The sequence below is a fragment of the Zootoca vivipara genome, chromosome 4, assembly GCF_965207765.1.
Source record: "Zootoca vivipara chromosome 4, rZooViv2.hap1.1, whole genome shotgun sequence".
Classification (NCBI taxonomy): domain Eukaryota; kingdom Metazoa; phylum Chordata; class Lepidosauria; order Squamata; family Lacertidae; genus Zootoca; species Zootoca vivipara.
This window is the reverse complement of record NC_142587.1, coordinates 10,870,556-10,898,232: the sequence shown is the minus strand read 5'-3', so window position 1 is coordinate 10,898,232 and position 27,677 is coordinate 10,870,556. Positions and strand designations below refer to the sequence as shown.

The following is a 27,677-nucleotide window of genomic DNA, read 5'->3' as shown; positions in this document are numbered from 1 at the left end:
ACTTGGTTCAGTCATCTTGCTGCTTAAGAGCTGAACTAGAAAACTTCCCTTATGCTTTAAATATTTTTTCTGTTTGTAGTCTCCATCCTGGATGTAAGGGGGAGGGCTTATAGAGAACCCCCCCCTTTCATCCGAAGCAGCCCGTCTCCCAGCAGTCATGAGAGCGAAGGGTCTGATGGAGGGAGTCAGGGAACGGAGAGGGAGGGCCAGGGCTCTGGCAGCATCCAAGAGCCCCTGCTCCATAGGAAGGAAGGGAGGGAGGCAGACAGACAGAGAGGACAGGAATCGGTCAGACAGAAGACCCGTCCCCCGACGCTGGAATTGAGGAGGAGGAGGAAAGGGAGGTGCTTCTCAGTTCCGAGGCTTTTATGTTGGTCCAGAACGCGGAGGGGGGCAGTGCAGGAATCTGACTCGAGCGGGTAGACATGGAATCAGTAGTTCGTTACACTGTAAATAATGTGCATCAATAAAAACGTCTGAAAGACAAGCATGTGGAAGGTCGTTACTCAAGAGTAGTCATTACATCCCTGACACTATAGTACAGTGGTACCTCGGGTTACAAACTTAATTTGTTCCAGAGGTCCGTTCTTAACATGAAACCGTTCTTAATCTGAGGTGCGCTTTCGCTAATGGGGCCTCCCGCTGCCGCCGCGTCACTGGGGCACAATTTCCGTTCTCATCTGGGGCAAAGTTTGTAACCCGAAGTACTACTTCCGGGTTAGCGGAGTTTGTAACCCGAAGTGTTTGTAACCTGAGGTACCACTGTATTATCCTTAAAATAGCAGACAATGGAGACTTCCGGTTTCTACCGCCACCGAAACGGCTGCGCTCCGCCAAAGCTCCGTGCTGCGAGCGTTGTTGGTGAGGCTTTTTGGGGGTAGCGAGGGCTGCGCGACCCCAAGAAAAGTTGGAGGGGGTGACCCTCAACTGATAAACTTTCCAGCGGCGTTGGACGGGGCCCTCAGCATTCTCCAGCCAGCGGCAAGAGAGCGGAGGGAACCAGACGCGAGTGGAAGCGAACGCCTCCCAGCATAAAGCCCCAAAGCCTGAATCGGCGTGAGAGCGGTAAAACTTTCAGAAATTTTACTAACCCAACTAAAACACCGGTACCGATAAAAATAAGGACAATTGGTAAAGAAACTTTTAAGGAGACAGAACAGAAACGAAAAGAAAGCGCGGTACCGCGGCAAACGCGAGAGGCGTATATAATTGGGCGAAAGCAAAGGAGAGAAAGAATAGAAAATTATATCCTATGCAAATAAAGCGTTCACTAAATTCGGGAAGGATCAGTATAAAAAGGAAGGACTGTTGAAGGGGATATTGCAATAAGGAATAACCTCTACCGCTAACTGTGAGAAGGAGGAGGAGAGGAGGTGAAGAAGGGCGGGAAAGAGGGAGAAAGAGCGGTTTGAACTCCAATCATTAAGTAAGGAAAAGGAGTAGAGGTTTGGGAAGAGAGACTTACCCATTTACCCACTTCAGGACAGAGACTTGCAATAATGGAATTTTAATTCAAAATCAGAGGGTCTGGAGCGATACCTGAAACAAAGATGGAGCAGCGTGGGACAAAGAGGGGCGGGGACTGCTAAGCTATGAGGAAATGATCGGCCAGAAGTAAAATAACAAGAGGAGAACAGCATCTGAGAGACTTCCAAACCCTGCTGAGTCAAGGAAACAGCGACACCAGTGGCCAACTTAAGAACTGTAAGGGGACAACGATTGGCCAGAAGGAAAATAATAAGAGGAGAATAGCGTCTGAGAGACTTCCAAACCCTGCTGAGTCAAGGAAACAGCGACACCAGTGGCCAAATTAAGAACTGTAAGGGGACACTGAAGAGAGACAAGAAATGGCAGGGAAAAAATACAACCAGAACACCCTAATCAGCCAACATGGAAGAAGGAACTCAGGAGCAGAAGGGGAGATGGACATGAGAGAACTGATCCTGAGCCTGAAAGGAGATATTTTGGAAATGAGAAAAGACTTTGGGGAATTGAAAATGGAGGTAAATGATAAGATGAAGGGTTTGGATGAAAAATTAGACAAAATGAATGGGAAAGTAGAAGAAAATTCCAAAGCAATAGGAGAGTTAAAAACACAGGTTAAGGAGATAGACGAGGAAGGTAAAGAATTATCCAAGGTAGTGCAAGAAAACAAGGAAAAACTTCAGCAGATGGAGGAATTGGTTAAAAAGGCCTTTAAGGAAATTAAGGATTGCAAGAAGGAATGTGAATTAGCCAAAAAGGAGAGGGATGAATTTAAAATAAGACAAGAGGCCACCTGGGATGCGATGGCTCTGTTACAAATGCAGGCTAAGGAGCGAACTCTCAGGCTAAGGGGGGTCCCGGAAATGCCGGAAGAGAACTTATATACAATAATTCCTAAAGGAATAGCAGAGTGGCTGCAAATAAGAGAAGAGGAAGTGGTGGAGGAGATAGAAACACTATTTAGAGTTAACTCTAAAAAGGCCAAAGAAAACAACTGGCCAGGAGACTGTTTAATTACACTCTACACAACCAAATTGAAAAATAAAATGTTGCAGAAGAAAAGGGGAGATAAGCTAAAGATTGAAGGAGAAAACGTAATAGTGTTAAAAGAGGTGCCGCCACGTATTCTGAAAAAAAGGGACAAATACCACTTTCTAACAAAGGCATTGAATGCCAAATCTATATTTTATAAATGGGAATACCCTGAAGGGCTTACTTTTACCTTCAAGGGGAGAAAGAGAAGGTTTGACACTCCTGAGGCCGCTGATCTTTTCTACAGAAGGTACAAATCACAACTAGGAGGAGACAGAAATCAGGTAGAAAAGGAAACCCAGCAAAAGCAGACAGAAGAAAACACCGACACGGATAGTGAAGACAATAGCTAGAGCCCCCTCTTTAAAGATGGACAAATAAATAAATACAAGGAAAACTCAATTTTATTTTATTTCTATCTTTTTTTGTTTTTTGTTTTTCCTTTCCCTTCTTTGTGGAAAGGTATCGTATACTGAAATTAATAAAATGAGTCTTAAATTAATCACATGGAATGTGAATGGTTTAAATGAGAAAAAGAAACGAAATAGGATAAGACATGTATTACTTAAACAAAAATTGGACATCATTTGTTTGCAAGAAACCCATATCAAAAAAGATCATGAAAGATTATTGATAGACCCAAAATTAGGAGTGGAATTTATAGCAGCAGACGAAAGGAAAAAGAAAGGGGTGGTGATTTATGCAAGGGCAGGCCTAGAACCGGAACTAGTATATACGGACCAAGAAGGTAGAATGGTCATGATAAAAATAAAACACCTAGGAGAAACAATATACATAACAGGGATATATGCGCCAAATGATAAAAAATCAGAATTCTATAAAAAGATGGAGATGAAAATGTTGGAATATGTTGGGGAGAAAATGATACTTATGGGGGACTTGAACGGAGTATGTGATCCTACAAAAGATAAAACAGGGAGGGGGAGGGAAAGTAAGAAAGGGAGATTGCCGCAAACTTTTTTCAACTTAGTAGGAACGATAGATATGAAAGATGCCTGGAGGTTCAAAAACGAAATGGAAAAGGAATACACATATTTCTCTAACTCTAAAAACATGGCAAGCAGAATTGATGCCATCTGGTTGTCGACAGAAATGTTAGGAAGAATACAGGAAGTTAAAATACAACCCAGAACATTATCAGACCACAATTCCATAATTATGTGCTTAAGAGCTGAGTGGAAGACAGGAATGAGAAGGTGGAAACTAAACGATGCATTGCTTTACGATGAAAGAATTGTAGAAGGGGCAAAAGAAACATTAAGAGAATTTTTTGAGTTAAACAACAACGACAACATAAATATTAAGACTATATGGGACACCAGTAAAGCGGTGATCAGGGGATATTTCATTAAACAGAATGCCATGTTGAAAAATAAAAAAGAGAAGGAAAAAAAGAGAATAATAGAAGAATTAGAGAAAAAAGAAAAAGAATTGAACAAGAACCCCAACAGCGGGAAAATAAAGAGAGAACTAGGCTTATTGAAGGCGGAATATAACACTAAAATAGAGCAAGAGATGGAATGGAGATTAAAACTTTGGAGACAGAATAGCTTTGAGTTTGCAAACAAACCAAGTAAATATCTGGCCTGGCAACTTAAAAAGAGAAGAAACGAAAAAATGGTAAATAGACTAAGAGAAGGAGGGAAAACAATAGACAATCCACAGACAATAATGAAAAAGTTTGTAAAATACTATGGAGAGTTGTATAAAAAAGGCGAGGAAAATAAGGAGGAAATAAATAAATATCTAGAGAAGCACCAGTTGAAGATTAACATTAAAGAGAAAGCTAAGGAAATAGAAAAACCAATCACCGTACAAGAGATAAAAGAGGTAATGAAGAAAAGCAAACCAGGAAAAGCGCCAGGTCCAGATGGACTCCCCACAGAATATTATAAGAAAATGGAAAACATACTCCTGAACCCCCTAAAAGAGATAATGAATCAAATCTTAGAAAAGGGTATAATACCAGAGACATGGAAGGAAGCATATATCACGCTCCTGCCCAAAGGAGATACAGACATGGAATTAATGGTAAATTATAGGCCTATATCCCTATTAAACAGTGACTATAAGATTTTTGCAGGGATAATTGCCCAACGGATAAAGAACATATTTAAAGAAATAATCCACCCAGACCAGGCAGGGTTTCTCCCGGGAAGGCAGATATTCAATAACACCAGGAATATAATAGATATATTAGAATATTTGGAATTTAAGATAGACAAAAAAGCTGCCCTACTGATGTTAGATGCCGAAAAGGCATTTGACAATGTCTCATGGGATTTCTTGAAGAAGCAAATTAGTATACTTGGGCTGCAGGAAAAGATGCAGAAGGCTATAGGAGCAATTTACCAACAACAGAAGGCGAGATTAATAATAAATGGAGGTGTGACGGAGTCTTTCTGGATTGAGAAAGGCACAAGGCAAGGATGTCCACTTTCCCCCTTACTGTATATCCTAGTATTAGAAGTGCTATTAAATAAAATTAGAAATGAAAATGAGATAAAGGGAATAAAGGTTGGAAAAAGAGAATATAAAATACGTGCCTTTGCGGACGATATTGTAGTAACAGCGCAAGACCCAAGAGAAACCATCCCAAGAGTGTTAAAAACTATAAATGAATATGGGAAAGTGGCAGGATTGAAGATAAATTATAAAAAAACAACATTGTTAACTAAAAATTTGGATAAAAAAGAAAGGGAAGAGTTAAAACAGCTGACAGGTCTGGAATTAAAAAAGAAGGTAAAATATCTAGGCATCTGGATAACAGCAAAAAGCTTAAAACTTTACGAGGACAACTATAAAAAAGTTTGGAGTGAGATCAAAAGGGAAATGGAACAGTGGAGTAAATTACACCTCTCCCTCTGGGGCCGAGTCTCAATAGTGAAAATGAACATACTCCCAAAATTGATGTACCTGTTTCAGGCGATACCGATCTTGGGAGGAATAAAATGTTTTGCTGAGTGGAAAAAAGACCTTACTAAATTTGTATGGAACAACAAAAGACCGAGAATTAAGTACCAGTTACTAACAGACAGGAAGGAAAGGGGGGGATTCTCCCTCCCCAACCTGGAGTTGTACCACGCAGCAGCCGGATTGGTCTGGTTAAAGGACTGGATAACCCTGGAAAGACCTGAGATTCTAGACCTAGAGGGAGTAGGAAACAGATTTGGCTGGCACTCCTACCTGTTGCACGAGAAAGTTAAATCCCATAAGGGGTTTTTAAACCATCTAATAAAGAAATCCCTGTATTTGATATGGGCAAAATACAAAGGCATACTAGAGCCTAAGATACCCCTGTGGAAATCACCAATAAATGTAATCACAGTAAAAAAAATAAATATGGAGGAAAAAGTTGCCACATATCATGAGTTATTGGAAAACATTCAAAATGACCCAAAATTAAAAAGTTATGAAGAAATTAAAAACCACCTTTCGGACTGGCTGCAACACTTTCAAATTAACCAGGGGCTAATAGAGGACAAAAAATTGGGAATGGCAAAGGAGAAATCCAAATTTGAAAAAGAATTATTACATAATGACAAAAAACTAATTTCACGCATGTATGACCTGCTACTGGAGTGGGAGTTAAAAGAGGAGCAGACCAAACCATCCATGATAAAATGGGCCCAAGATCTTGGACACAACATCTTTATAGATCAGTGGGAGAGGCTGTGGAGAAATGATATAAAATTCACCGCGTGTTACAACCTGCGGGAAAATATTTTTAAGATGATGTACAGGTGGTATCGGACCCCTGAAATGATAGCCAGAATGTACAAAAACATGTCACCAAACTGTTGGAGGTGCGAGAAAGAAGTAGGAACTCAAATGCACATGTGGTGGAAATGTGCAGAGATAAGTAAATATTGGAATAACATCTACGAGGAATTAAAGAAAATGTTAAAATGTAAGATCTTAAAAAAACCAGAAATGTTCCTATTAAATATAATACCTGAAGAAATAAAAAACGCAAACAGAATATTACTCATGTATGGCATAGTAGCTGCGAGAGTTTTAGTCGCAAGAAGCTGGAAAAGCAAGAATATACCCAACGTAACAGACTGGCAAATCTTAATGAAGGAATATTCACAGTTAGCCAGGGTCACTGGGCAAATTAGAGGTCAAACAAAGCAAAAAATAAGAAAGGAATGGAAGATTTTTGACGATTATATATTAATGAGCAAGTGATAAGATTATGAAGGCAGATCGGTTCTGAACCTGTTGGGAATTAAAAGGAGAAAAATTAGAGGTGAACTTTCGGTGTATAATAAGATGGATTAATACAAATTGCATAGGATATGATTGGAAGACCATTGTTATATTTTGTGTATTATTTTATATGTACAGATTTTTCTTTTTTCCCTTTTGTATTTTGTATTTTTCTTTTCTTTTCTTTTTTTTGTAATTTGTATTTTGCAATTCTTTTTTTTTCCTCTCCTTTTCTTCCCCCTTTCCTTCCCCTTTGTTTCCTTCCACCCCCCCCTTTTTTTTTTTGTAATTCTCATTTAGAAGAGATAATTTGTGTATAGAGCAGGACATGTTGTGGTCTTGTCCCAACATCTTCCCCCTCCTCTCTCTATTCTTTTCTTTCCTACTACTTGTAAAGGTGGTTTCATGATTTTTCTGTATGGTTTTAAAGATTGAAATAAATAAAAATCTTTTAAAAAAATAAAAAATAAAATAGCAGACAATGTGTTCTGCCTTAAAAAAGGTAAAGGACCCCTGACAGCTAAGTCCAGTCATGAACGACTCTGGGGTTGCGGCGCTCATCTCGCTTTACTGGCCGAGGGATCGGACGTTTGTCCACAGACAGTTTTTCCGGGTCATGTGGGCAGCACGACTAAGCCGCTTCGGGCGAACCAGAGCAGCGCACGGAAACGCCATTTACCTTCCCACCGGAGTGGTACCTATTTATCTACTTGCACTTTGACGTGCTTTCGAACTGCTAGGTTGGCAGGAGCTGGGACCGAACAACAGGAGCTCACCCCGTCGTGGAGATTCGAACCGCTGACCTTCTAATTGGCAAGCTCTAGGCTCAGTGGTTTAGACCACAGCACCACCATTCAAATCCAACAGGCTTTGCTTTCTGGCTTATTTAGCGTGGAAGCTTGTGCTATACAGTACAGTGTTTCAGTTTGTAACCAGATACAGAACACAGTGATACCTTGGTTTACAACCATAATCCGTTCCGGAGGTTCGGTGGTAAACCAAAAGAGGTTGTAACCCAAGGCGCGCTTTTGCCAGTGGGGCCTCCCCCCCAAAAAATGGGTTGTAATCCAAAAAGGGACATACACTTCAGGGTTTGACGTGGTTGTCATCCAAAATGGTTGTAATCCAAAACAGTTGCAAACCAAGGTACCACTGTAAAACGTTTAGCTAAGGTAACTTTTCATAGCTCTGGTTCTTTTTCTGCAGCCTTGGAATGATTTACCACAAATAAGTCTTAACTGAGGGCAACTTTTCACATTTCTGGAAACTTGTAGTTGGATATCCTTGTTTGTAATAAATATAAAAAAGGGGCCTTGTACATTTTCTTTTACCGTATGTGATTGGGAGTAATGTCAAGGTTTGGGTCTCTATTCTGGCAATATTTAACTAGTACTGGCTTTTCAGGAAGTAACATTAGTATGAACAAACCTGAAAAGGAACAAAATAAAGCTAAGCTTTTCTGTTTTCCCTGAGTAAATGGGTGAAATCAAAGCAAGTTTTGCAATGACTAGTTTCTTCCTTTTTAGAGATAGAAATATAGATGCTTTAATGACAACTCTTATCTCACTCTGAGAGTATTGCAAGCGATATGTTTAATGCTGTTATAGCCCCTGTTAATGGCAGGTAAAGGAAAAGCATTTATATTTAGCCACCCCCCTTTTTTTGAAGCGGTGCTGGCTTCAGAAACTTTTGGGGAACCCTTAGTATAAACTTGCCTCACGAGGAACCTGGCCCCAGTGACCATGCTTGCACATCTTGCTTTGGATTCTGGGAAGTGTTTGAAGTGCACACTCAGTTTTATGTAGTGCATTGTTCTGTCTTGTATAAAACAAGCCCGACGGAGGCCCCCAACAGGTCCTTGTGTGATCAGTGGGAACAGTTGGTCCTGGCAAGTATTAACCACTCTCAATTCCATCCTGATAATTGCCACCTGCCCGGATTTTAACTTGTCTGAGTTAATTTTAAGATGTATTTTAATTAATTGATGTCTGTTTTTATGCTTATTGGTTGTTTTTATGATGCTAGCCGCTCTGAGCCCAGCCTCGGGCGGGGAGGACGGGATACAAATTTATTATTATTATTATTATTATTATTATTATTAGGGCTGTTTATCACATTGCATGACCTGTGGGAGGGACGCGTCGTAGGGGGAAGATCAGTAACAAAGCTGTGCCTTGCAGAACTTGTATCTGGTGCTCCTGGTCCTATCTGAGGCTTCTCAATAAAAAGCTTTCCCTGAATATGTCTGGAGCACCGCTGTTCTAAACTGCGGCAATCTTCAAACATATACTAATATGGTAAGCAAGATTTTGCGAGCCGCCAAGTCTAGAAACATCAGAGGTCTAGGATTTATCAAAGCATGCAGTAGCTGTTCATCATTCTTCTTCCTGTTTAGTTACTGGGGAAGGGAAAAAATGTGAATACTGTACAGTCTTTTTAATGGGCTTCTGGTGATACTTTCATGCCAGTAGCATTACTCTAGGGTAACGGTGCAAGTCTTAATGGACTTTATGCCTTATCGTTGCAGGCAGCATGTTCAAGTCTGCTGTGTAGCCCAGTGTTGTTCTGTAGCTGTAGCACCAATTGGAATTTGTACGTCGTCCTGATGGGCACTCCTTGAATTACGTGTTCTGTACCCTGACAATAACCCCTTCATGCAAAAGGGCTAAGTTTTGTAAGTAGTTAAAGCCTCTGCAGACCTCTTGAGTTCAATGGAATTCTGTGCCTATAATAAATCTTATGTTGATGCTTCAGCCAAGACCAAGCTGAAATTGATAAGGGGTGTGTAGGTGGGGGAAATAAGCCTAGTATGTAGTTGCAAGCAGGTAAATCAGTGGTGAGATTGTGTACTGTTCATGAATTACTGTCATGGCACCCTTGGTTCCATCAGGATCTACGACCACACATGGTTTAGCAGCCACAGTTGGAAGAGGAGGAGAAGCAGATTGGGAAGATTTGGGAAGAAGCAGATTGGCACCATATGTACCAACTCTGTGGGACTGAGGGCAGCTCTCCCCCCCCCAAGTATGCGAGGAAGGGGCAGAGTCTCCCCCCCCCATCTTGAGGGGGCTCACCTTAAGAAACTTTAATATAATCAGTCGGGTGGCTTCAGACAGAGCATACTGGAAATGTTTTTCCCCCCTAACAAAAACAGAGATTTGAGGTCAAAGGCTAACAAATATAGCATGGCATAAATCAGGCACTGAAAATATTTGAGAGCAGTAGGAGAGCATTTCAGTATCCCAGGCCGCTTCTGCAGCAGACTTTAAAGTTGCAAAAGGTTTCTAAAGTGTAAAGTTACTAAGTCGGACTTCATCAGCGGATAGGCCCTGTGGTTCTTGGTTTGAACAGAGACTAGAAATGGCCTCTGCTGAAAGTAATCATGACTCTTAAAACATATTAGACTATTCACTTTGCTATACTTATTTCCCACTAGTGAATCTGGAATGGGTCACCCACGCTGACCGAATCTCAGATACTTCGTGGTTTGAATCTGTTTTCGTTTGTGTTTAGTAGTAGGCATGTCACATTACGATTCGATCTGTCGAATTGCTTGACCTTGCTGGTTTCTTTATTTCACACATTTGATTTTTTAAAATAAAAAGAATCTGCAATCAATATGGATACTCTGTCCCATCAGTGTGAGAGGACTGGCCCACCTAAGCCAGCGCCACTACAGTCTTGAAGATCCATCAAAACTGTTCTAGAAATAAAGCAGCTGGTGTTTTTCCTGGCACTCACCTAAGGCAGTAGATCCCAGCCTATAATGCACTTGCTTAGTCTTGAGCTGCTGCAACACTTTGTTTTTCCTGGCATGGGCAAATGCCAGGATCCAAGGAGTCTGCCAAGGAACTCTGCCTGCCTCAGGAGGTTTTGGGTGACTTCTTCTCAAGCAACATCCTGTTCTCCACCCCATCCCCACTCCCAATCCTATGCAGCATGGACCACTTAGGGGACTCGAGAGAATTAATAGAACCACTTAACTCTGTAAACTGGAGACCATCTATTCAAAATGGCGGACGTTAGGTAAAGCTGAGGAGTGTCTCGAGTAGCTCTTGGATCAAGACCAAAGTACTAACAAAAAGTTTTGCTGGCTTAAATTCTGTACACCAGGCTGCTATTAAAGACAAATGATTTTCACAAGTTTGAGCCAGGTGTTAACACAAGCCCTGTGTACTTGATAGAGCATCCATTCTCTGCAAGGACCAATTTTCTTGAAAATAAATAATTCACCGTGTCTAAACTAAATAATACTACTTTGATGCAGCTGAGAATGTTCTGAAATAAAGGTTGACACTTTGCTGTAGCCGCAGTCCAAAGCTGGTGAGATCGGTTTTTGCCCTCCTCTTCTATTTTACTGCCATATATGAAAATATATGTTCGGTTAGTATGTCAACCTGAGTGCTTTATTGCTTGTGGTCCAGATGAGGAAGGAAAGTAGACCACATAATTGCAAAACGCTGTTGGTTTATTAAGCCTCATAACTTTACTTGGGAAGGAACTCTTTTCTTCAGGGAATGAATGGGCTTAATTCCGTCCCACTGTTTACAGTGCAGTTTCTTGCAATACGTTAATTTCCAAGAACAACTCGTTTTGATGTGTGGCAAAATAGTGGCTCCTCAGCACTGGCATTGGAGTGACCTTAAGGAAAGGTACTAATAAGCTCTTAAGCTTTACTGAAAATGGTGGGATATCATTATCAAAACATCTCTTTTGTACAAGGGTGAGGAAGCTACAACCCGCAGGTATACGTTGGCCCAGCAGACGTCCCAGTTTGACCTGTGAGTCTGTTTCTTCCCAACCGTGGCTCCCTGCCACATCCTTGACATCACATAAGACATTGGGTGGGAGGCAGGTATAGGTTATAGGTGTGGCCTTCACTTTGAAAAGCGTTTCCTAGTGGTTTCAAGAGAAACCTCCTGGAAGTGCATTTCAAAGGCGATGTCTCTCAGCCAGTGCTAGAAATTCCCCAGGCATTAGGCCTGTTTTTCAACTGGTGCGGGTCCAGTTTCAACCACATGGAGATCTCTGGCTGCCAAGCTGGCACTGAGATCTCCACCTGGCTGGCCCCACCAGCTTTCAGTAAGCAGGTACCGTAAGCAGAAGAGTTCATTTATTGCATTTAAATCCCAACTTTTTCTCCAAGGACTACATGGTTCATCCCCCTCCCCAGTTGATCCCTACAACAACCCTGTGAGGGAGGTTAAGAGGCTGTGACTGACTCCATCTGAAATATTTCCCTTGAAGCTTGAATTGGTTTTATTCTAGATTGTTTTTCTTGATGTTTTAATGTGTTGTAAAGCACGGAGAGATTTCTCCCCCTGTAAAATATAAAATGGTATAGGAAGGAAAATAATAATAATAATACAGTGGTACCTCGGTTTTCCAACGTAATCTGTTCCAGAAGACCATTCGAATTCCGAAACGTTCAAAAACCGAGGCACAAAGGGCGGTCTGCAGAAAACTGGAAAAAATAACAGGTATACGCAGTGGAAGCCATTCCACTTCCAAGGTGTGTTGGAAAATGGAACCATTTACTTCTGGGTTTTCGGTGTTCGAAAACCGAAACGTCCAGCTTCCAAGACGTTTGAAAACCAAGGTACCACTGTAATAATAATAAATTTCATGATTACAACAATGCCCCACTAAGACATTCCTTTGTGGCAACTGTCACCTAGGTTGAAGGCGCCATTTGGCAGTTAGCTTCTATATCTAAGTTTCTAACACTGCTTTAAAGTGTGTTTTCAAGTAGTTTCTGTTGAAACTGCTTTGAAACACACTTCAGAGTGAAGGCCAAGTTTAGTATTAGATTGTTAATTCAGGAATTACGGAGATGACAATGTCAGTTTATGAACTTCATGATGACAAAGTACTGTACTGTATATGACAATATACTGTATGTGTCTTTTTATGGCTTGACATTTTTCTGACTTGCTAAATTTACCTTTTTTGTGGCGTTAACAGCTTATTTTGCTTCTGTTTAATATCTTCCTTGTTAATGCTGCAACGATATGTGAAAGAAAGAAAAAACTGGTGTGTGTTTTTATATTCCTTGCTAAGGAAAGGAACATTTTGATCTTTCCTTTCCCTTTCGCTCAATTGACTTCATTAGCCTCAGTGATGTAATCCATGTAAATTTAATTATATATTTGTGTGGTCCCCGTTTGGCTGAAATCACTCTGTGATTAATTCAGCACTTTGTGTTGAAAACTCGTGATATCATAGCTACCACCAGTAGAAGCAATGACACCAACTAGGACTGAAAAAAGCTGTGCTTAAGGAAATAGTTCTATCAAGTGCTATTTTTCTAGAAAAAAAGAGGTGCCAGAACAAACCATGAACACCTCCCTTGTTCTCTTATACAGTAATGGTAATGGCGCTCACCTGAGAGGTGCCAAAACTGAGTCCCGGTCAGAAAAAAGCCCCGGTTCTACCCTACCAGATTCATTGCTATTGAATAAAATTGAAACTAGATGTCATTGGTGGTTTTGTTTGTTTGTTTGTTTGTTTGTTTGTTTGTTTGTTTGTACAGCCTTGATTGAGAGCAGGATGTTTCAAAAGCAAAATCTGTGTGATTGTTTAAGCATAGCAGCTAGTGTTGAAGTGGGATATGTTATTATGAAATGTTGCGCACAAGCAACGGAACTTATATCCTGGTTTGTGTTCTGACAAAGAAAATACTTGAGGAATATTTGGCCTTCTGAATTTAACGGTCAGTTTTCTGCTTGGTCATTCAAAAATGTCAGGATTCCGTTGCCTTTTGCCCTAAGAAGTTGTCTTTTACAGCTCTTTTCCCAGAAGTGATGATGCTTAAAAAAAAAAAAAAGAAAAAAAGGAAGTGATTGATGAAAGATAAAAGGCTGTTGATGGGGAAACTAATTAACCTTATATAGTTCAGTTCTTGTTAATAGGAGAAAATGTTAAGACTCCGAAGAGCAATAAATCAGATTAATTATCCTGCTGGATGCAGGCATTTGAGGCCAAGAACCAAACCATCTTGATGCGGGAATTGTATAAGTAACTAGTTTGAAAGTTGGCTTCATAAGTTATGAAGCAGGGTGCTTCGTATATTTGCAAGATGGATTAAATGTAATGCCTGGGATCCAGACAGTTGCAATGGCGTGCCCAAGAGCTTTGACATGTGCAGTTGGATTTTGCATTATTTTTTCACAGTACCCTGCAATCCCATTTTGCAAATGCCTTCAAAACTTGCATTGGTTGCTAAAGCAATTTCTTCAGTGGCAAAGAGGGGGAGGGGAAACAATGGCCAAATTCAAGCCTTGACCCCTATTTGGCACTCAGAATAGTTCTCTTGGTTTCAGACAGTATTAGGCAGCGGAGCAATAGGTGCTGCTTGTCGTTTTAGCCAGCCCCATGTTCCGATTTAGGTTCTTTCCTCTTCAAGCCTCACAAAGTTTGAAAACCTTAACTTACTAAATGCGCAACCCGTGTTAACAGTGGTACCTCGGGTTAAGAACTTAATTTGTTCTGGAGGTCCGTTCTTAACCTGAAACTGTTCTTAACCTGAAGTACCACTTTAGCTAATGGGGCCTCCCGCTGCTGCCGCTCCACCAGAGCACCACGACTAAACGATCAAACAACAACAACTATCCCAAATCCCTACATTCTAGTTTCTCTGCAAAGCCTTTTCTACTTTTCCTGAAAACTCATCTCTGTAGAACTGAATGGGCCTAAGTCAGGCATCCCCAAACTGCGGCCCTCCAGATGTTTTGGCCTGCAACTCCCATGATCCCTAGCTAACAGGACCAGTGGTTGGGGAAGATGGGAATTGTAGTTCAAAACATCTGGAGGGCCGAAGTTTGGGGATGCCTGGCCTAAGTTATGCTCTGGTGGGGCTTAAATGTGTGAGATCCCTGATCATTCTTCAGCTGGGAAGTGATTGTTCCATATTGTTAGTAAACCTTCTTCAATTGGTCAGTGGCTGTATCTCGCAATTGAATTGCTTCGAGCCGCAGTTGGTGGCAAAATTTGGGTTTCGCTGAAGGACACCACAAGCTGCCAGGGGGTTTATGCAGGGAAAACCTTTTGGAGGCAGGAACCTCTTGGAACTGGAAACAACCTGCATTCCTTTAGTATCTATTAATTGAAGCTCCACTGCACATACCTGTATGTTGTTGTTTTTTAAATCTGGAAATGAGCCAGAACAGCCAGTCTTTCAAGGCCACAGATAAAATCGCCTTTATTAAAATGTGTGCAAGACAAGTTCTTGCAGACCTAACTCTGTCGACAGCTATGCCCACATTCCTACATTGGGTTATGCAGAGGGCAACGTTTTCAAGTACGTCAGACACAAATTGCTAGGTAAACAGAAATGCCTTGCCCAACGGTTCAAGCCTAGTTTTCATATTGCTACGACTGGGTTCGGAAATAAACCTGAAATAAACAGGATACTGTACCAGCTTCTGTGCTTGCCTGGAGGGCTTGTGTGTCTTAACTCTGGCCTGCTTGTTTATTGAACTTAAGATGAAGAAATCTACCTTTACCTCTTTTAGACTGCAGCCTAAGGAGGCTCAGAATGGCAGTGCAGTGCAAACATTAAAATGCACCACTTGTGTTGTGTGGAGTCCTCTTTAAAAATGACAATATCAGGGGTTGGTGTGGAAGCAAAAGAAGTTATATGCCCAGAAAGGAAGCAAATGTGTTGGATATCTTGGTTTTTCAGAGGATTATGCTTTGTCATTCAGTTATATTTTGTGCATGAAGTTCTTTTGCCTTTACTTCTTACGTCTTGTCTTCAATAATTGCTGCCAACACAAGTATAATGTTAATGGATTTCTAGCAGGTGTCCAGGGTTGTGTGTTGTAATATAGCAGCCTCTTTAAAAGATCATTACGAGGGAGGAAAGTCTGTGTTGATGTGGTAGTGGAACATTGAGTTTTCAAATATAGATGCAGAGCTCAGAAAACGAGAAGTAATATTGGTTGCAAAAGCTGAAGAGGCTGGCCTATTTTCCTCCCAAACAGAAGCAGAAATATTTTCAGCATAGGCATTCTGGAATGTGCTTTTGTGGAGAATAACGGCTGATAGGGAATCTGTGCTAGAGATGTGTAGTTCATTTGTTAATGATGAAGGATAAACTTGCTATTTATCAGGATGAAGCTACATGGGGGTGGGGGAACGGGACATTTGCACATTGTGCCACGAACATTCACACTTCAAGGAAGATCTTGAGGTTACGTAAGGTGATATCCTTACGTAATTGTATATACTTTTTCTGTTATGAGTTTGTGGGAGTTTCTGTGTTTCACATGATTCCGGATATTTATTGAAACTTAATTGAGTAAATGGGACACTGTGGGTTAAATCACAGAGCCTAGGGCAGGCACCCCCAAACTTCGGCCCTCCAGATGTTTTGGATTACAATTCCCATCTTCCCCAACCACTGGTCCTGTTAGCTAGGGATCATGGGAGTTGTAGGCCAAAACATCTGGAGGGCCACAGTTTGGGGATGCCTGGCCTAGGGCTTGCCAATCAGAAGGTCGGCGATTCGAATCCCCGTGATGGGGTGAGTTCCCGTTGCTCGGTCCCAGCTCCTGCCAACCTAGCAGTTCGAAAGCACGTCAAAGGGCAAGTAGATACCGGTAAATAGGTACCGCTCCCGTGGGAAGGTAAACGGCGTTTCCGTGCGCTGCTCTGGTTCGCCAGAAGCGGCTTTGTCATGCTGGCCACATGACCTGGAAGCTGTATGCCAGCTCCCTCAGCCAATAACGCGAGATGAGCGCCGCAACCCCAGAGTCAGTCACGACTGGACCTAATGGTCAGGGGTCCCTTTACCTAACTGAGTAAATACAGGCATGGCAATTCCTATCTCTGACCTAGATTCCTGCTCTGGAGATATTTCACTTCCCAGCATATGTTGCTCACCTGTTCTGACATACCTTGAAAAGAGCCTGCTTGCCTGGAGGTGCAGTCTGATCCACCTGGGAGAGTTGCATGCAAGTTAATATTATTCTTATTATCCACAATATATCCACCCCACTAAAACCACACTGCACCCCATGAAACTACCTCTGGAGCAATTCCCTGCACGTGGTTATTAAGCATGTCAGGAGGAAGGCTAGGCTAAATCCCTTTTCCCTGACACTGAATTAGTACGGTATGCGCAGGGATTTTTTTTGCCCTTTTCTTTTTTTTAGTACTCAGCCACTGTCGGCTGTGGTCGATCCTGGAGTGGTTTTGCACTTCATCGAGGGTTGGGGATTTATGTTGCCGAAATAAACTTGAAAATACTTGCCACAGGTGCAGTAAATAAATAAAAAGGCTAGGATTTGATTTGGTGCAAGAAATACATGCAAGGATGGTTATTATGGCAGTATCCGGCAGCAAGATTTAGTTGGTTGCAATGATCTCATTCCTTCAGGTTGGCACAAATCCCACCCACAGCGGTGTGTGGCGTGATAGTATTGTGCATCAACATTGCAGTTGGAGTTACAAAGATGCCATATTGATAGTCATTTCCATCTGGATTCCATCCTTTGACGGGAAGAATGAAGGGTGGAAATCCATCAATGCTGCAACAAGTCCTAGACTGACTTTAAGAGTTATATTGTCTGCTTCGCTTTTAATTTTGGCACACAAGTTAGAATAAAACCGCACGAGAGTTTTGTAATATCGCCCCCTTTACATCTTCTTCCTTTTAATGTTTGATTATGTTTATCTCCTTTTTTCTTCCATATTTATGTATAACATTCCTTTCATATACAGTGGTACCTCTACTTACGAATAACCCTACTTACGAATGTTTCTACTTACAAATGGAGCTCTGTCCGCCATCTTGAATGCGGTTTAGATAGGATTTTTTCTTCTTACGAATTTTAAGATGGGGTTGCTTCGACTTATGAATTTTTTCTCCCTATGCATTCCTATGGGATTCGACTTACAAATTTTTCCGACTTACAAATGTGCGTTCAGAACGCATTAAATTCGTAAGTAGAGGTGCCACTGTATATATTTTGGATGAACACTTTAGGTCCTCTTTCGCTGCCTGTTTTTATTTGGTTTTAAGGGGTATTTTGTTGTTGTTTCTAGTTCTGTTATGTAAATTGCTTCGAAACACTTCAGTGTGAAAAGGGACTGACAGAATAAAGTTGTTGTTGAGTGTTTTGTACACAGATCAGGACAAAGCCCAGTGCTCATGTGATGGGAGCGGAGGGTTCAACACACAATGCTGTGAGCAAGACAATTGTGATTTGCTCTAGCTAAAGGTGATGAGAGGTTAAGAAGAGCCAGCAGAGTTGTTTGCTGCCACCCCAACCCCTATAAATAGGAATGGATGTGACTGGAAATATGGCATAAATCGATGGAACTTGAACTCTCTCCACTGAACATACAAGGTCATGAATGTATGTTCAGAACGCTTCGGCCATGCTTGAGCGTTGCTTCTGTGTTCACAGTTTTCAGGTGTCTCCTAAAAGTCTAGTAGATGTTTTTCTCTTTGACATCTGGTGGGAGGGTGTTCCACAGGGTGGGTGCCACTACCGAGAAGGCCCTCTGCCTGGTTCCCTGTAACTTGGCTTCTCGCAGGGAGGGAACCACCAGAAGGCCCTCGGCGCTGGACCTCAGTGTCTGGGTGGAACGATGGGGGTGGAGACGTTCTTTCAGGTATACTGAATATACCGTATATTCCGGCGTATGAGACGACTGGGCGTATAAGACGACCCCCAACTTTTCCAGTTAAAATATAGAGTTTGCGATATACTTGACGTATAAGAAATACGACCTGGCGTATAAGACAACCCCCGACTTTTGAGAAGATTTTCCTGGGTTAAAAAGTCGTCTTATATGCAGTATATGCATGTGTCTGTATCTTGGTTCCCCTCCCTTCAGCAACTGCCCCTCTTTTTTGAGATCAGCTTGGCCAAGGAGCCTGCTGGGAAGCCAGTGGAAAGATTCCTCTCATGTCTACGTCATCAAAGTGAATCAAGTTTGCCCTACCAAAAGGAAGAGCCTTTATCTATGGATATTTCTTGCTGTTTCTTCCCCGGTCTCCTAAGCAAGGCTGATGTCGTACCAAAAATCCAATTGCTCCAAACCTGATGCATCAATACCATTGATTTGTGCTTCTCTCTCTCTCTCCAGCCTATCTCCTACAGGTTGTTTTCTCAATAAATATAGGCTGCTAAACAAGCTTGGTTCCCCAATAGCTTTGAATTCAAAATTTTACAAATGGCACCTGTCTCTTCATAGAGCAAAGTAATACATTCCTTGGCAACTGCTGTTTTATTAACTTGCTCCTTTTAGATACAAAGCTATTTTATGCTTGCTCACAGAAATAAGAATATGTTTTAGCTCCTTTATGTGCATCTTTATGATCAATATAATAACACTTAATGAGTAGATGGCAGACTTTCCACTTTGATCTTGGAAGCAGAGTCACTGTTGGATAATGCTTTTAAGCTGACGTTTGAGTTACTGTAATGTTTATAAAATCATGTAATCCGAAGTGAGGGCTCTTTGCATCAGTTAGCACCATTCTCCAGTGTTTACTTGAGTGTAAACAAAAATAAAGTAATAACACTTGGGTTCATGTATTTCAGAGATGCTCACATGTGAACAATTTAAGGAGAATTTTAAACATCTGTGTGCATGATACAATACATTACCCATAGTTTACAATCCACCCATGTTTATACCTGTAAAATACTTAAACTTTAGTCTGCTTATGTGAATCAGACTCCTTTAATTTAGTTTTAATTACGGTATATAGTTTTAAGAATGCAACTAGAAGGGCCAGTAGATAGTTAAATGCTTTGACAGCATATGTGCTTCCTGTGTTTTAAATATCAGGAAACACTCTGCTTTTGAATCTGTAATGACTGTTTCTTGAAAAACCATGCAAGTTGCTGTGAACAGAGTGTCTAAGGAAACGCCGTGAAATAGCTGCAAATTCTGTAGCAAGAGAGACTTTTTTCCCCTTGCAGAGGAAGAAAGTCTTTCTAAATACAGTACAGTCCTCTTTCTGTTTCTGGAGCTCTGTAAAACTTTGAGAATGCCTTCACTGTTCTGCTGAAATGCTAATAACAAGGTACCACTTTGTTACATATGGAATAGGAGACACTTCTAGCTTGCTAAATCTTAAAGCACCTACCTAAAAAAAATCATAAAGAAAATATTAATGCAGCTGGTGTGTTATGTGTATAGCATTTCATCTTTCGGGGGAAATTTACTAGCAGAATAGCTTCAGCTTTTTATATGTGAGATGTGTGGCAGAACTAGTAATAATCACAGGCTTCTTCACTTGAAGTATTGTATTATAATGTATGTCCCATTTTCTGTATCCAAAATGGATATGGTGGTCAGCATAAGCCTGTATTTCAGTGATGGTTTTGTGCTGCTGTAAAGCATATCCCATCAAATGAAAATTGGCTGCCCTACATTGTCCTTTCCCACCGCCACCACTCCAAATGGAGAATTTTTATACTGTGGGAGCATGCCATATTTTCCTTTGATAGGTTAACGCTCAAAGTAAATAAATGAACCGTTGGGTTGTATCTTTTCTAAACCTGTGAGATCAAGCTGATGTTGAAGTTCAAGTAGAAAGTCGCCTTTGTAATGATCAAATTTCTTATCCGTACTCAAGTCTTTGAAATTTGAAATTGTTGCACAAATTCTACTGTCATAAGAAAGGCTGCTTTTTATGCTTAATAAAAATAATGCTTCTTTCATTTCTTTTACTGTAGTTTATTGTATTTCAGTTTGCATTCCATAGAATTCAAATTGCATATCAATAAAATAGAATATAAGAAATAAAAGAAGCAGTCAAATACACTTGTAATCAATGTAAACATGCTGCAGACTACCAGAATGAAGTCTGTGGAGTTCTAGTGGTCCATGGACCACAGTTAGGAAATTTGTGCTCTTAACCCCCTTCTCCAAGCTTGCAGTACTGGCAAATAGATGTCATTGTCCCCTGCCCAAACTGAAGTGTGTGTCTGGTGTGTGTGTGTGTGTGTGTGTGTGTGTGTGTGTGTGTCTGTGTGATAACAGAGATGCGCTTCCTGTCTTGGTTATGCTTAGATTTTACAGTGTGTCCTGTTCATGAATGCATGGAGCACTTGATAACCACACAGAGGCATGTCTGAATTCCATTTGGAATCCATGCAAAAGCAAAGGGAGCATACAGTCCCTAAACCTCACGCTCTCCAGTCCAGAAAAGGTGATAGGTCATTTTACAGGTAACTAGCTGGACCTGCCACACGTTGTTGTGGCTTAGTCTGTTAAATGGGCCCCCAGTCCCCCTTCAGACTCCTCCCCCCCACCCCCAGGCTCATCCCTGTGATCGGCCCCACCCTGTCCCAACTCCTCATGACCTTTCATTCCCCCTCCTCCCACTCACCCCCCCACCCAGGGGAGTCCCCACCTCTGTTTGGCCTGTCTTCAAACCTCTACTCGGCCTAGTTGCTGCAAAAGGCATGTTGGAGGTGGGGTTTGTGGGTGTGGGCTAGACTCCATGGGGAGGGAGGAGGTGGAGCTGTGGGAATAACACCACTTGAGGGCGCTGTTTTAGTTCGAGGAGAAACAGGTATGAGATGTGAGCAATCCGAGGTGGTACAAACACTCGGGTAGTGGCATGGATCGTTGTGTCCAAATTCCGGGACAAGCAATCAAGCGGTTACCGAGAAAAGTGGAGCCCACATTTTCACCTTTTTTACATTTTTATATATACAGTGGTACCTCGGTTTATGAACACAATTGGTTCCGGAAGTCTGTTCATAAACTGAAGCGTTCATAAACTGAAGCATTCATAAACTGAAGTGAACTTTCCCATTGAAAGTAATGGAAAATGGATTAATCCGTTCCAGACTAGTCTGTGGAGTACTCAACCTGAAGCGTACTTAACCCGAAGCATGGGTGTAATTGGTTCTGGAAGTCTGTTCATAAACTGAAGCGAACTTTCCCATTGAAAGTAATGGAAAGTGAATTAATCCGTTCCAGATGGGTCCGCGGCATTCGTAAACTGAAAATTTGTAAACCAAGGTGTTCATAAACCGAGGTTCCACTGTATAGATTGTTTGAATCTTCCATAAGATCTTCCTTATATGTAAGGACTGAGCTAATCCTTTTTCTGGATGCCCATCCAAGGCAAGTGGAAGGTAAGGTTACGAGACATCCCCGTTTCCCAGGGACAGTCCCTGGATTTACAAATCAGTCCCCTGACAAAATCCATCTATTTAGTAGGAAGTTGAAAAGTGCCCCCGGATTCATTGAAAAAAATCTGGTAACCTTAGTGGAAGGCAAACCTCCACTCCCCTTCTCCTAAAGGACACGCCTCTCTTTATGTTAAAAAGTTCTCGGTTTTCTTTCAGTTTTCATTTTGTTGATGATGATTTTCTTTCTCTTTTTCTAAAGGTTCCAGATGTCATCAGCAGCATAAGACAGGTTTGCAAAGCAGCCCTAAAAGAGGACGCCAAGCCTAACAAAGACAGCGAAGATGCCTTCTACAACTCTCAAAAATTTGAGGTTCTCTACTGTGGCAAAGTGACGGTGGCACACAAAAAGGCACCTTCCAGCCTGATTGATGACTGCATCGAGAAGTTCAGCCTGCACGAGCGTCAGCGCCTGAAACTCTTGAGCGAGCAGAGGAATGCAGAATCTATCACGGATCTTATGGAGTGCGATGGGGAACTGGCCTCTTCTCCCTCGGACAGTCCGTTTGAGGAGGTGGACGGCCTCAACAGTGGTAGCCCCGGGATGTTCATAGTTGGAAGCCAGCCCAACCTGGCCAGCTTGGCCAGCTCCCGCGGCTCTTTCCCCGAGCGCATTTTGGAGGATTCGGGGTTTGATGAGCAGCAGGAGTTCCGATCGCGGTGCAGCAGTGTGACGGGCGTCATGCAAAGGAAGGTTCACGACAATAGTTTGAAAACACAATCCCGGAGACGTCACGCAAGCGCCCCGAGCCACGTCCAGCCTTCTGACTCCGAAAAGAACAGGACCATGCTGTTTCAGGTATGTTCTGTGTGCAATCCAAGTGGTACCTCAGGTTAAGAACGGTTTCAGGAATTAAGTTCGTAACCCGAGGTACCACTGTATATTTCTAAATTCTTAAAAGTGTTGCCTTTTTCAAAAAGTATTTGAGTACAGTATTCGTAACTCTTTGAGCCTGAAACTGACCATGATAATTTGTCTGTCAGATGACTAAACCAGTAGTTGGACACTCAAACTAGGGTTTGGATGCTAAAACATATAAAATCTAAGCTATGATTTAAGAATTGTTCTGCTTTCATTTTATGCCATCTTGTAACCCTATGCACTTGTCTCCTTGGTGCAGCAGAACAGTGAATATTACAATGGTTTCTCAAGTCAGACATCATGCCAAACTACGGTTTGCTAACCTACTTCAGAACGTATTTTTCTCAGTCTGATTTGCTGGCCAGTAATCAACTAGAGTTAAGCTACTGCAATTGTGCATTTGAACAGAGCTGAAAGGGAATGCAAGATAATGTACCATAGCAATCGAGTACCTATTTTGTAATATATATACTGTATATATTGCATTCCCAAAGCAAATCCTGAAAAAGCAAATAACTAGTTACAGGTAGGTAGCCGTGTTGGTCTGACGTTGTTGTTGTTTAGTCGTTTAGTCATGTCCGACTCTTCGTGACCCCATGGACTAGAGCACGCCAGGCACTCCTGTCTTCCACTGCCTCTCGCAGTTTGGTCAAATTCATTTTAGTAGCTTCGAGAACACTGTCCAACCATCTTGTCCTCTGTCGTCCCCTTCTCCTAGTGCCCTCAATCTTTCCCAACATCAGGGTCTTTTCCAAGGATTCTTCTCTTCTCATGAGGTAGCCAAAGTATTGGAGCCTCAGCTTCACAATCTGTCCTTCCAGTGAGCACTCGGGGCTGATTTCCTTCAGAATGGATTGGTTTGATCTTCTTGCAGTCCATGGGACTCTCAAGAGTCTCCTCCAGCACCATAATTCAAAAGCATCAATTTTTCGGCGATCAGCCTTCTTTATGGTCCAGCTCTCGAAACAAAAAAATAAAAAAAATTCCTTCCAGTAGCACCTTAGAGACCAACTAAGTTTGTCATAGGTATGAGCTTTTGTGTGCATGCACACTTCTTCAGATACACTGAAACAGAAGTCACCAGACCCTTATATATAGTCAGAGGGTGGGGAGGGGTATTACTCTGACGGGTGTTCAGAATAATACCCCTCCCCACCCTCTGACTATACATAAGAGTCAAAAGTATATGTAAGTATGGCAAAAAGTATAATACAGTGGTATCTCAACATCCGAATGACTCGACTTCCGAAGGTTTCGACTTCCGAAGTCAGCAAACCTGGAAGTCTTGTCGCCGCGCGTGTGTTCTGCGCCTGCGCAGAAGCGGCGTGTGCACTCCGTGCATGCGCAGAAGTGCAAAATCGCGCTTCGCGCATGCACAGAACAGGCGCTTCGACAACCAAAGACTTTGACTTACGAAGAGCGCCGCGGAACGGATCGTCTTCGTAAGTTGTGGTACCACTGTATGTTCAGCAAATGGAGCAAGAGGGGAAAACTTCACAAAATGAAATATAAATTTTAAGAGGAATATGTGGTGGTTTGTGGGTTCTAACCTGTGAGGCCAGAATTGTAGTTTGGAGCACTGGGGAAGCAATGGCTCTAAATAATGGAGAAGTGTCTCTAAATTATGTTTTTGTTTGGTTGACCACCATCGTAAAAAGCATCCCAAAGCTATTATACAGTGGTGCCTCGCTTAACGAATGCCCTGCTTAACGAAATTTCCGCTTAACGAAAGGTTTTTTTCTAGCGGAGGTTGCCTCGCTAGACGAATTCATTTTATGAAAAATTCGTCTAGCGAATCGCGGTTTCCCATAGGAATGCATTGAAATTCAATTAATGCGTTCCTATGGGCAAAAAAATCCAAAAAAATATCAATGCATTCCTATGGGATTCGCTAGACGAATTTTTCGTTATAAGAAAAGACCCGTGGAACGAATTAAATTCGTCTAGCGAGGCACCACTGTATACTGAAAAAGATACTGTACATGTACATGTTCAACTGATAACACAGCCAGCAATTTGATATACTGCAGATAAAATTCATTGTGACCAGTCCTGTTCACACTTACTTTCTGCTTTGGTGCGTGTTAAATCTGTAAACATGTAAGATTAGCTTCTGGATGACTGGTTAAAATGATCTTCAAGATCCCTTAAATTGAAAATATTTGCAGGCAAGGTTATTAGCATTTAGAGGAAATTCATCCATGTCTATTCTTAAACTGCATGCTGATGCTCTTCCTGGTTCCTCTGGACTATTTTTCTGTATCTCGTAATTCCCATTATGTATTCATCTTCTGTCACCTAGTTTTACTCTGAATATTTCCAGCTGCCTTGACTTTTTGGAACATTGGAGAGGCTTGTTGTTACGGAGACTTCAAGCCTGTATCTTCTGTGGGAGCTTCAATGACTGACGACTACTCATCCCATAGATAAAATGGAATCCTGAATAAAACAAAAGCAAAGCACTAGTGAGACTGAGTATATTACCGGTATATGCCTGTTGCTCTTTCTCTGTTCCAGTTGCTTTCAGGTGGCTTAGCAGAACTGTCACCTTGTCCTAATCATTACTGTTGGCATGACATCACTTTTTGATACACTTCCCTTTGTTGAACAGGCACGAGTAAAAATTTCTGGCACCTCAAGTCTCAAGGTTAGCTATTTGTCCACGGTGTTCTGGTTGCCTTAACATGTTGTTGTTGTTGTTGTTTTCTCTCTTTTCAAGGTTGGTCGATTTGAAATTAACCTCATCAGTCCAGATACTAAATCGGTTGTGTTTGAGAAGAACTTCAAAGATATCTCCTCATGTTCTCAGGTGGGTATCCAGGCTGGGTTGAAGAGAGTTTGGAGAAAACAAGCTGGGCATCTTCAGAATAAAAACAGGTTTGGAAAATTAAGTGTAAGCAGAAGGACTGGGGTGGGAGGAACTATTCGTTAGCATCTGCTTAGTTGTTCCTGCTTTTAACTGTAGAATTCAGTATATTCTCCCAAAATATAATAATCAAAAGGGAATGCCAGAGAATTATCCTGCAGTATCAACAACAGAGACATCTGTTAAGTTTCATGCTGTTTGCTGCTGATTTCTCATTTCCACTCCTCGTGGTAATCAGTTTTTCTTAGGTTATTATTTAGAACTACAGTGGTACCTCACAAGACAAAAAAAATGGTCTTGCGGAAACAAACGGCAGGCGGCAAAAAAAAAAAGTCTTGCGAGACGCGGCCATAGAAAGCTTCGTCTTGTGAGGCAACAAAGAATTGCTATACGCTTTCGTCTAGCGAGTTTTTCGTTGCGCGAGGCATTCGTCTTGCGAGGTACCACTGTATCTGAAATTTAAAATAAAATTGAATGATCAGTGGGTACTTCTGACATGATGTTTTGCCTACTTATTGAAGGAGAAGTTTCAGTTCATTCTCTTTATTAAGGTAATTGCAGGTGAAAATCTTAACTGTTCTTCACATCTAAAATTAAAAGTATCAAAGAGACAAATGATGAAATAGCGCTCTGGGGTATTTCTTGATCATTCCCCTACCCCCCAAAATGGGGTCTCGTTGTGACAGCTAATCCTGTTACATGTGCAAAATAGATGGACCTCACCAGTGAATGTGCTTTGTGATAGAGATAGTGAGATGTGGGCTTCTGTGGGCTTTGTGTATGGAAGGCAGTTTCTGCTTGCAATTCTCAACTGCTTGGTTGCAGCCACTATTTTCCCAACGAGACTCGCAGGCAAATACCTTCATCACGTCATCGTCTTTCGAGGAGGTTGCTGCGTTTTTAGTTTCCTCAACACTGGTTTTAGAGTTCTCAAGCATGCGTTCTCTTGGACTAAAATAGCAACGCCACTTCCAACCGGCTGTTTTCTAGTGACTGACGCTTTTGCAGGAAGGCTGCATGCATTGAACTCGTACAAGCAGATCACGAATATCAAAACGTATCAGTTTGGCGTTGCATGTCAGAAGCAGCTGTGAGAGTTTCCCTGTACCGAGAACAATAAAACAAACTCACTTGTTGCTCTTCGGTTGTTGAAAAACCCTCCCAGGGAAGAACTAAGAGGAAAGAGGAGAGAAACTAACTGACAGGTACACCAGTTTTAAGTTTTAGGGTTTCCCACCTTACAGACAGTTGTCTCACTTACTGTGTTGTGGTAAGAAGCAACTCTGTGATTACTTTCACTCCCTTAGTGCTGGTGAAGGAAAGAGAATCGTCTGCTTGCTTTTGGTTTAGTAAGAACTTCTGCTCCATTTCTGCTCCATTTCTGTTGATGTCTGAAGTCCTTGCACTTCTGTTCTGCAAGGGCTTTGTGATATAACCGAGGGGGATCCTCAAGATGACGTTGGACTACAACTCCCATCTGCTCTGGTCAGCATGACCGGTGATAATGTATGGGGAGAGCTATAGACCCAGCAGCATGTGGAGGGTTGTCAACTGCTGGCAAAAACCTATGCATGTTTACTCAGCCACAACCCCCACTGAGTTCAGTAGGACTAAACTCACAGATAGACATGCATACGGTTGCAGAATGAATACCTTCCTCCTTTACACTGTTTAGTGCGGTCAGTGCCGTTTTTGACTTCTTAAAATCACTTTATTTTTCATGTTTTCCATTTTACTGCAAAACTACTTCAAACACACTCATCATTATTTTATTATTTATACCCCTCCCATCTGGCTGCGTTTCCTCAGCCACTCTGGGCGGCTTACAGCATATATTCACAGGTACAGGGACCCCTGACCATTAGGTCCAGTCGTGACTGACTCTGGGGTTGTGGCGCTCATCTCGCGTTATTGGCCGAGGGAGCCGGCATACAGCTTCCAGGTCATGTGGCCAGCATGACTAAACCGCTTCTGGCGAACCAGAGAAGCGCACGAAAACGCTGTTTACCTTCCTGCTGTAGCAATACCTATT

The 27,677-nt window shown here is 41.8% G+C and overlaps 2 protein-coding genes across 9 annotated transcripts in view; both read left to right on the top strand.

Annotated features, from left to right (window-relative positions):
* The window catches only part of TBC1D4 (TBC1 domain family member 4), a 101,247-nt gene that overhangs the window by 22,874 nt on the left and 50,696 nt on the right, over nucleotides 1-27,677 (top strand). For all 8 annotated transcript variants that reach the window (XM_088668521.1, XM_035114248.3, XM_088668519.1 and 5 more), the window contains exons 2-3: nucleotides 22,120-22,716; nucleotides 25,499-25,588. In XM_088668521.1, coding sequence (XP_088524647.1) covers nucleotides 22,120-22,716; nucleotides 25,499-25,588 — 687 coding nt within the window. The remainder of the gene's footprint in view (nucleotides 1-22,119; nucleotides 22,717-25,498; nucleotides 25,589-27,677) is intronic.
* On the top strand, nucleotides 685-4,127 carry LOC148685838 (uncharacterized). The gene has a single exon (XM_088668522.1). The coding sequence runs from the start codon at nucleotides 1,848-1,850 to the stop codon at nucleotides 2,868-2,870; it is 1,023 nt and encodes a 340-aa protein (XP_088524648.1). The 5' UTR covers nucleotides 685-1,847; the 3' UTR covers nucleotides 2,871-4,127.